The sequence below is a fragment of the Danio rerio genome, chromosome 19 (genome assembly GCF_052040795.2).
Source record: "Danio rerio strain M-AB ecotype USA chromosome 19, GRCz13ab, whole genome shotgun sequence".
Lineage (NCBI taxonomy): Eukaryota > Metazoa > Chordata > Actinopteri > Cypriniformes > Danionidae > Danio > Danio rerio.
The window spans coordinates 45,764,299-45,775,000 of NC_141039.2; the positions used below are offsets into that span (position 1 = coordinate 45,764,299).

Consider the following 10,702-nt stretch of genomic DNA (forward strand, 5'->3'; position numbering starts at 1 on the left):
CTGTTGTTAATTTTCATATATATATATATATATATATATATATATATATATATATATATATATATATATATATATATATATATATATATATATATATATATATATATAATAAAATGGTGTTTAATACAGCCAATAGAATAAGGGATACAATTTCTCGGTATATTTTTCTATTGAATTTAATCTAAAAACCGTGGTGAAAATACAACAATTCTATCACAGATTACGATGTAGGCCTATTCTTCATGTTCCTAAATGTTACTGAAATGAATGCAACAGCAGCTTTGAACTTGACGGAACCGCGCGCGTGCTTGTAACGTGGCGTCACGTGATGTAACCTGATCCTCATCTGCAGGTTATCAATCAATACTCCAGCTCGAGTTTGCGCTTCACTCAAGCTCAGACAGTTTTCAAGTAATTTATCTAGTTTACAGAAAGAGCCATTTACCCTGGGCAGCATCATGGCCGAAGATGGCTTGTGTGCCGGTGATTACGGTGGGTCATTTGATGTAAATTAGCTGATTGATTCATTGTTTTTGGCAAGGATAATTGTCTAATTGGTCTCGTTTCCAAACGGATGGTTTGATACACAGGGCGGAGGGTCAATTCTCTAATTAGGGATAAATACACACGTGGAGAAAGAGTTACGTTAAATACCTGACCCTAAAGTAATGTTTGTTAGTGATACATATCTGACAGCAACATTTTAATCGTTTCCCCAACACATACACGTCTATTTCTGTAGTAGGAGAGAGATTTCTGAAGTAAATTCAAAACTAGAATGGTCAAAATGTGTTTGTGAGGCGTTTGTTGATAAGTTAAAGGGGTGTCACATCGAAGAATTTACTTTCTGTAGTCATATATTTGCCTATTTTTAAACATCTATGGCCTTCTTTTGTGGAGCAAAAAAAAAAAAAAAAAAAAAAAAAACGTTTTAAAAATGTTTAGGTGTTGTTTATTTATTTTTGCCCCTTTCTTTGACTGAAGAACTCCATTCAGACAGGTTAAAATTGACATGAGTAGATAAATAAGTCAGTCAATTTTGTGTAACCCAAGAGGCTTTATTAGGAATGTTTGTTGAACTATTTTTATTTTTTTGTATTGCTAGTGTGTATACAGTTTACATGAAAGCTAAGAAATGAGGCCTTCCCCATATTCCTAGGTTGCAAAAGCGTTCAGACTTATTTTCTAGTGACTATTTTTGCGGGAAAACAAAATGACCGCAAAATATTGCGTATAGTATGTTAATAGCTATGAAACAATAAGTTAAACTTTTCATGTAGCAGTGACAAAACATTAACTCAAAACAGAAAGTTCACCCAAAATGAAAATTCACTCGCTGAGGTACAACTGCACAACTTTCCTTCACCTGTAAGCCTCTTCAGATTATCCCAAACGCTACAGCATTTTACATTTTAAACTATTTCTTTCATCTGATGAACACACAAAGAGGTATTCTAAGAAATGTTGGGAACTAACTGGCAGCTATTGACATCCAAAGTAGGAAAAACAAATACCATGGAGGTCAATTCCTTCCAGTTTCCAGCATTTTTCAAAGTATCTTCTTTTGTGTTCAACAAAAGAAACACAAAGGAGAGGATGTCATTTTGTTTATTTTGTTTATTTCTTGTATATTTTTTAATCTAAACATGTTTTTTTCTTTAAATGTTAAAACTGTTTTTCTGATGAACACACAAGAAGATATTCTGATAAATTATTGAAACTAACTGGCCATTGACATCTATAGTAGGAATAACAAATAACATGGAAGTCGATTCCTTCTAGTTTCCAACATTTTTCAAAGTATCTTTTTTTTTTGTTCAACAGGAAAAAAAGACAAAGGAGAGCATATATATATATATATATATATATATATACACACACACACACACACACACACACACACACACACACACACACATATATATATAGATATATAGATAGATATAGTATTGAATCTAAACATGTTTTTCTTTGAATTTTAAATAATTTCTTTTTCTGATGAACACACAAGATAATCTGAGAAATGTTGAGAACTGACTGGCAGCCATTGACATCTCCAGTAGGAAAACCAAATACCATGAAAGTCAATTCCTCCTAGTTTCCAACATTTTTCAAAATATCTTCTTTTGTCTTCCACAGAAAAAAGACAAAAGAAAGGATGTCATTTTGTTTATTTATTTATTTTTTGAATAGTGTTGAATCTAAACATGTATTTTCATTAAATGTTAAACAGTTGATTTTTTTCTGATGAACAAGAAGATATTCTGAGAAATGTTTGAAACTAACTGAAAGCCATTGATATCTATAGTAGGAATAACATAAATGTCAATTCCTTCTAGTTTCCAACATTTTTTCAAAGTATCTCCTTATGTGTTTAACAGAGGAAAGACAAAGGAGATGATATTTTCATTTTTTTTTCGTTTATTTCTTGAATAGTATTGTATCTAACCATGTTTTTTTCTTTGAATTTTAAATCATTTCTTTTTCTGATGAACACACAAGAAGATAATCTGAGAAATGTTGGGAACTAACTGGCAGCCATTGACATCCATAGTAGGAAAAACAAATAACATGGAAGTCAATTGCTTCTAGTTTCCAACATTTTTCAAAGTATCTTCTTTTGTGTTCAACAGAAGAAAGACAAAGGAGAGGATGTCATTTTGTATATTTTGTTTATTTCTTGAATAGTGTTGAATCTAAACATGTTTTTTCTTTAAATGCTAAACAGTTTATTTTTTCTGATGAACACACAAGAAGATATTTTGAGAAATGATTGAAACTAACTGAAAGCCATTGACGTCTATAGTAGGAATAACATGGAAGTCAATTTCTTCTAGTTACCAACATTTTTCAAAGTATCTTTTTTTGTGTTCAACAGAAGAAAGACAAAGGAGAGAATATATTTTTGCTTATTTTGTTTAATTCTTGAAGTGTTAAGATGATATCTTTTCATTTTTTTGTTTATTTCTTGAATAGTATTGAATTTAAACATGTTTTTTCTTTGAATTTTAAACCGTTTCTTTTTCTGATCAACACAGAAGATATTCTGAGAAATGTTGGCAACTAACTGGCAGCCATTGACATCTCCAGTGGGAAAAACAAATAACAAAGAAGTCAATTCCTTCTCGTTTCCAACATTTTTCAAAGTATCTTCTTTTGTGCTCAACAAAAAAAAAGACAAAGGAGATGATATATGTTTGTTTATTTTGTTTAATTCTTGAATAGCGTTGAAATTTCTGATGAACACAAGAAGATATTCTGAGAAATACCATGGAAGTCTATTCCTCCCATTTTCCAACATTTTTCAAAATATCTTCTTTTGTGTTCATCAGAAGAAAAACAAAACAGGTTTAGAACGTGTGGAGATGATATCATTCATTCATTCATTTTCTTGTCGGCTTAGTCCCTTTATTAATCCGGGGTCGCCACAGCGGAATGAACCGCCTGGAGATGATATCCTTTACGTTTATGGGTGAACTATTCTCACTATTCTCTTTCACTGAAGAGACAATTCTTATCATTTTCCAGATGGCCCGTGTCCCATGTGTGAGGAGGATGAGCAGAGAGGATACTGCAGATACAGACACAGCGAGCAAGAAAAATATACAGAAATACACAGTAGAGTCGAAGAGGACGAGCTCAAGAAAGACGCTCAGATGGAGAACTGTACAGAAGCTCAAAACCCAGAAGAAGAGAATAAAGAGGATGAAAGTAAAACTGAAACAAAAAATGAGAAGAGCACTGAAGATCAAAACAAGATGGCCGATACTGTTGAAACTAGCGAAAAGAGTACCAAAGATGCACAGGAATGTCTTCTAGATTTCAAAGATGATCAGAAAAAGACAGTAAACGATGATGATGATGATGACAAATTGAATGAGTTGCTGGTTCCTCCTCTAGAAGACGACTGTATTTTGCATATGGGCCCCGACTGTACCATAGACCTGGTGATGGTGTATGATCAGTCGGTAGAGAGATGCATGAATGACGACCTTTTGTTATGCCATCCCAAATCTTCAGATCTCCCCCAGCAGCCCCTGATAAAATCCCCACCCAGACCGCTGTCGATCACATTACCACCTCAAAATCCCACAATGCTGCCCTTTCAGCCTCCAGCTCTGCTTCAGCCGCAGGTCCCGCCACAGGCCCCGCTGGAGGCCCCGTGCTTAGGCAAACAGCCCTATGGAACAAGGTTATTTTAGTTTTGCTTTTTAAAATTAGGTTTAATTTTGATACTATTTTCTGTCATTTTAGTTTGTATCATTTAATGGTTTTGTGTCATTTAGTTCAGTTATTGAATTTGTGAAGACATTTCTATTCAGTTTTTATAGATTTATTTCTTGCAATTCTAGTTTATCAAAGTTAACACAACATGTCCAGTGTCCTAAAGCAAAGTTTAGTGTTTGTACAGCTGACATTTGCTCAAAGATCTCTTTTTTTAAATTAATATTTTCTATAGGGTGCTTTACAATAATTTATTTGTGTTTACACTTTAGATTAGTATCAAAGACAAAACTAAAACGAATTTAACTAAACAATTTAAGATCGCAGTATAAAAATTAGTACACCTAAACTCATATTTTGGGGAAAATAATTAAATCAATTTTTAATAATCAGAAGAAAATCAAGAAAAAATCATTTTGTAGATTTTATTTTATATATATTTTTTGCAATAACTTATTTGATTTAAAGTATTATCTTTCTATTCCTAAAGAAGTTAGGAGCACAAACATTTATTTTAATGGATAAAATAGTAATTAGTAGTTAAATATTTTAGTAATGTTTTGTTTAAATGCATTAAAATATTCTGCCATTTTTAAAAGGGTGTGTGCTCATTTATACTGTGCACTGTATGTAGTTAGACATAGCTAGTTTATAATGGAGTCAATCTAGGGCCACATATACTTGGAAAAAAGAAAGATTTGCAAACAAAACAAAGTATTGAGCAAAAAATAAATAAATAAATGCAAATCTACAATAATCGCAAAATGTAAATTAGTTTTGAGAAAAAAAAATTGCTAACAAAAATAAAAAAACTGCAAAGGGAAAAATAACTTTTGAGAAATAGAAATAAAATTTGCAAACAAAAAAAGAACTGCAAATAAAAATCAAGCAGTGCAAAAAAAAAAAAACTAAAATATTTGCAATAAAAAAGCTATATATATATATATATATGTGCAAAACATTTTTTATTGCATTGCCTTCCCAGTCAATTGCAATGCTCATTTTGATTTGGTTTATAGTCAACCGTAAGTTTGCGATTTTGGAACTTGACTTGACTTCGCCCCCTTGTCAAATCAGGGCCACAAAGTAAATTGCACAGAAACGTCAAGTGTGACAAGAAAACAGCATCGCAAACTCACAGTTGACTAAAAAGCAAAATAAGCATTGCAATTGTCTGGAAAAGCAATGCTATAAAACATTTTGCAAATATATATAGTTTTTTTATTTATAACTTTTTTTATACTCGTGTGTATATACACCATAGAAAAGCAAGAAACCTTTTTTGCACAGACCTATCTAAAAGGTTAATGCTGTCAACCGATGATCAACAGTAAAAATTGTACCTCTTCCCAACACGGGAACCCATTAACAATCAAGAATAAATGATTATATGGTGTCATGGCTTTGTTATCAAAACATGTCATTATAATGGAAGTCAATGTGGCAAAAACAGCCACCAATATAACGAAAGGCTAGTCTACTTGAACAATACACAAGGGTCAAGGAAAATGTTTATTGACCAATAGTTTTATTCTTCATTTTTATTTACTAAATGTACCTTGCTCTGGAAGCAGCCCTGCAGTGGATCCTCCAGCCCTGGTGTCCACGAGGCCGCTGGAGGTGACGCTGCAGCAGGTTTACACCACTCGCCGATACACACGATTCTCCAGCCGAGCTGCCCCACTAATGCCTCTGAGCACCATCAGCGGGGAGACCAGCTCTCAGGCTTTATCCTCCATCTGCACTGATGCTCCTCTGATGCCTCCCAAAAAGAAAACACGCACCTTCTACAGCACAGGTGAGAGAAAGCACTTATTAAACTGAAAGTTCATCTAAAAATCTGAATTTAGTCAGAATTTACTTGCATGCATGAAGTTTAATAACCAATTTAAGACTTTCTCCAGAAGAAAAAATATTATAGAAAATACTGTGAAAAATTCCTTGCTCTTTCAAACATTCACATTCCAAAAAAATTCACAGGAGGGCGAATAATTTTGACTTCATCTGTATATAATATATATGTGTTTGTGTGTATTCATGTTTGTGTAGATCAGTTAGAGGAGCTGGAACGTGTGTTTCAGGATGATCACTACCCTGATGGAGACAAAAGAAAGGAGATTGCAGCCGCCATTGGTGTTACACCCCAGAGGATCATGGTCATTGCCAACATGCATCTATTCCTTAAGATCTCAAGCTTCTTGTCACATTAATCGGTCATTAAAATAAATAAATAAATGCATTCAAATGTCAATAATTGTGCTCTTGCATTAGGTGTGGTTTCAGAACCGTCGAGCCAAATGGAGAAAAACAACAAAAGCCACGTTGAAAAAGCCTCCTGCTAGTCGTGGTCAGCCATGTGTCCAGGTCAACAGGTCAGTGACGGTAGCTGTACTTATTGCATACACTACCTGATGAAAGTCTTGTCGCTTAAGTTTTAGGAACAACTAATAATAACTTGACTTCTAGTTGATCATTTGGTATAAGAAGTGGCTTATATGAAAGGCAAAGGCCTCTAGAATACGCTTATTTCACCAAAATAAAATATGATCATGCCTTGATTTTTAATGATTTAATTAGGACAGTAAGGTCTGACTTTGCTAAGACAGAAATCTCGTCACTGAACAGAAATAATGTCCAGTATAGAATATAAAGTCATGCTGCAGTGGAAACAGAATGAATATTGTGTCTGACTCCATCATGAGCTTGGAGGACTGCATCCATACATCTCTGCAATGACTCAAATCACTGATTAATAAAGTCATCTGGAACGGCAAAGAAAGCGTTCCTGCAGGACTCCCAGAGCTCATCAAGATTCTTTGGATTCATCTTCAGCGCCTCCTCTATCTTACCCCAGACATGCACAATAATGTTCATGTCTGGTGACTGGGCTGGCCAATTCTGGAGCACCTTGATCTTCTTTGCTTTCAGGAACTTTGATGTAGAGACTGAAGTATGAGAAGGAGCGCTATCCTGCTGGAGAATTTGCCCTCTCCTGTGGTTTGTAATGTAATGGGCAGCACAAATGTCTTGATACCTCAGGCTGTTGATGTTGCCATCCACTCTGCAGATCTCTCACACGCCCCCATACTGAATGTAACCCCAAACCATGATTTTTCCTTCACCGAAATTGACAGATTTTTGTGAGAATCTTGGCTCAATGTGGGCTCCAGTAGGTCTTCTGCAGTATTTGTGATGATTGGGATGCAGTTCAACAGATGATTCATGAGAAAAATCGACCTTCTGCCACTTTTCCAAATGATAAACATAGAAATCAACATATTATTTGTTGCTCCTTCAACTGGGACCGAAGACAAGACTTTTGTCAGGTAGTGTATAACATTTATGACTAAAGCACTATTCCATTTCTTGTGCATAAGAAAACAAAAAAGTCTCTAAATCTCAAAACTATCACAATACCTCTGTAATGGAAATGGAAGTTGCAGATAAACTGTGGCTTTTTATATATTTCACAAATGACTTTAAAAGTACACAGCATTAAAGCAATAATCACTGTCATGTTATCTTGCATTCAGATGCCTAAAAAATCTAATTCTGATTAATGAAACCAAATACATTTGATGACATGCTTTGGATTATTCATTTCAGAATGATCAAACCAACACTAGAATAGTGTGAAATGAAACAAATCTTCTGTTTAGGTCAGTTATCCAGTTTTATTGACTGTTGCACAAAAAACTTTTTTGTGCATCTGGATTTAATCAGTAACTATGTTTCTATTTTATTTCATGCTTAATTGCATTGGCTAATATATATATATACAGTTGAAGTCAGACTTATTAGCCCCTCTGAATTATTAGCCTCCCAGTTTATTTTTTCCCCAATTTCTGTTTAACAGAGAGATTTTTTTTCAACACGTTTCTAATCATAATAGTTTTAATAACTCATCTCTAATAAATGATTTATTTTATTTCTGCCATGATGACAGTAAATAATATTTAACTAGATATTTTTTAAGACACTTCTATACAGCTTAAAGTGACATATAAAGGCTTAACTAGGTTAATTAGGTTAACTTGGCAGGCTAGGGTAATTAGGTTAAGTTATTGTATATCGATGGTTTGTTCTGTAGACTATCGAAAAAAAAAAGCTTAAAGGGGCTAATCATTTTGAAAAATTAACAAAATTCATATATATATTGGGATTGGCTAAAAAAAAATTCTGCACATCTTGAGTTTTTTTAATGCAAAGTAATAAAATTTGCAACAAAACAGTGGTATAGCATAGCTGCCGATGCAATGCAGCAAACATATGGTGTAATTTAAATGCTTTCAATCACTTGTATAATAAATTTGTGCATGTGCAGACCATCAATTTTCACAGCTCCTCCTGTAACATCTCAAAATCCCAAGCCTGGAAACACACTTCCCCCCTACAGCACCATCCGGACTAGCTGCACCAGTCCACCAGGTACCTCTAAACCATTTAATTAAGCTCTTTAATTCAATTATCCATTTAGGGATTAACCCGTTTAGTCAAACTGTACAATAGGACTTAACTACATGCAGTTAAATGATTTGAGTGGAAAATGCAGGGAAATGCATGCATGCATTCAGTTTTTGTGTAAATGCAATCTTCTGTGCACATCAGGTTCAGCTTGTGTTAATGTGGCTCCATGTTTGTCTCAAGGAGGATTTTTGGAGTACATGCCGCCTCCGATGTACAGTCCACCTCCAATACGACGAGCCTCTTTGCCTCTCATCACGGCGTACAATCCTCCAACTCGCACTGTTTCCTTGCTGCTGGACACACCTGAACACAGCGAACCCAGCTCTGCAGACACCACCGACACTGGGTTAGTGGGAAAATAGGTTGCAGTTCTTCTGTTAACCACTAGACGTCAGAAAAGAGCATTTTATAGAGTGATTTTCAGAAATGCATGTTATATTATTAGTAGGAGGCACAAATACAATGTGCACTAGGCTTAGTGATCAGTAAGATTTAAATTTTTTAAATTTATGTTACTAATAAATTCTGTTATTTTTATTTCACATAAGTGTCCTGAACAAACTCTTAACATTTACCATTCATTATATTGAAAACATTATGTTGGTTTCTGAAGCATCATGTGAATCTGGAGTAACAATACTGAAAATTCAGCTTTACAATAGTAAAATATACAACTGTTATTAATTGTAATGTAATATTTCACAATATTTCTGTTTGCAGTCTTTGTCAACTGTAACGTATGCCTTTAAAAACAATTCAATTCAATTCAGCTTCATTTGTATAGCGCTTTTACAATGTAGATTGTGTCAAAGCAGCTTCACATAAATGGTCATAGTAACTGGAACAGTGTAGTTCAGTTTTTAGTGTTTAAGTTCAGTTCAGTTTAGCTCAGATCAGTGTGATTTAATCATTACTGAGAGTTCAAACACTGAAGAGCAAATTCATCTATGCGTAGCTCAACCAATCCTTAACCATGCGAGCCAGTGGCGACAGCGGAGAGGGAAAAAAAAACTTCACCTGATGAGAGTGAAGAAGAAAAACCTTGAGAGAACCAGACTCAGTTCGGCACGGCCATTTTAATTTCTCCGCTGGCCAAAAGTCTTGTGCAGAGCTTCAGTCACCGCGGTGGGCTGGAAGATGGCCTCAGCGAAGACTCGTATGTCCCTGGAGCGTCGCTGGAATCAGTCTCATGTTCTCCAATTCCCATGACCATCAGCGCAGCCGCAGCTCAGGATATGGCCTGGTCCCGGATATGGAAACCTTGGGATCATCTCGTTGCTGGTCTTGGATCCAAAAACAAAAACAAAACAAAAAACTATATTATTGGAAGGAGGCACCAATAGTATGTGCACTAGAACAGAATGTGCACATTATATATATTAAATTGATCAAAAGTGACAGAGCTTTATTCATGATGTTAGGAAAAATATTCTAATAAATCTGTTCTTTTTTTATTCAGCTTAAGAATCTTAAACAAACAACTTCCTCACTTGCAAAATATTAAGTAATATTTAGAATTTAGTTTTTTATGTGTTAAATTGGTCTAAAATTGCACTGAATTTATATATAATGTATATATAATGTGTATATATAATGTATATGTATATATATATATATATATATATATATATATATACATAATTTATATAATTATTAAAATTAAATATGCTTGTATAGATAAATTATAGGGGCGACGCAGTGACGCAGTCGCCTCACAGCAAGAAGGTCGCTGGTTCGAGCCTCGGCTGGTTCAGTTGGCAATTCTGTGTGGAGTTTGCATGTTCTCCCTGTTTTCGCATAGGTTTCCTCCGGGTGATCCGGTTTTCCCCACGGTCGAAAGACATGTGGTACAGGTGAATTGGGTAGGCTAAATTGTCTGTAGTGAATGAGTGTGTACATGTTTCCTAGTGATGGGTTGCAGCTGGAAGAGCATCCGCTGCATAAAACAAATGCTGGATAAGTTGGCGGTTCATTCCGCTGTGACGACCCCAGATTTATAAAGGGACTTAGC

At 34.7% G+C, this 10,702-nt stretch overlaps 1 protein-coding gene across 2 annotated transcripts in view; it reads left to right on the forward strand.

The window, feature by feature from the left end:
* The first annotated feature begins 358 nt into the window (after positions 1 to 358).
* The window catches only part of nobox (NOBOX oogenesis homeobox), an 18,409-nt gene continuing 8,065 nt past the window's right edge, over positions 359 to 10,702 (forward strand). Inside the window, exons 1-7 of one of the 2 annotated variants that reach the window (XM_087296080.1) lie at positions 359 to 492; positions 3,529 to 4,192; positions 5,799 to 6,022; positions 6,274 to 6,380; positions 6,496 to 6,596; positions 8,549 to 8,652; positions 8,833 to 9,037. In XM_087296080.1, the coding sequence (XP_087152206.1) occupies positions 459 to 492; positions 3,529 to 4,192; positions 5,799 to 6,022; positions 6,274 to 6,380; positions 6,496 to 6,596; positions 8,549 to 8,652; positions 8,833 to 9,037 (1,439 nt within the window). In that variant the 5' untranslated portion in view covers positions 359 to 458. The remainder of the gene's footprint in view (positions 493 to 3,528; positions 4,193 to 5,798; positions 6,023 to 6,273; positions 6,381 to 6,495; positions 6,597 to 8,548; positions 8,653 to 8,832; positions 9,038 to 10,702) is intronic. The other variant, XM_087296081.1, reaches the window with a different exon arrangement.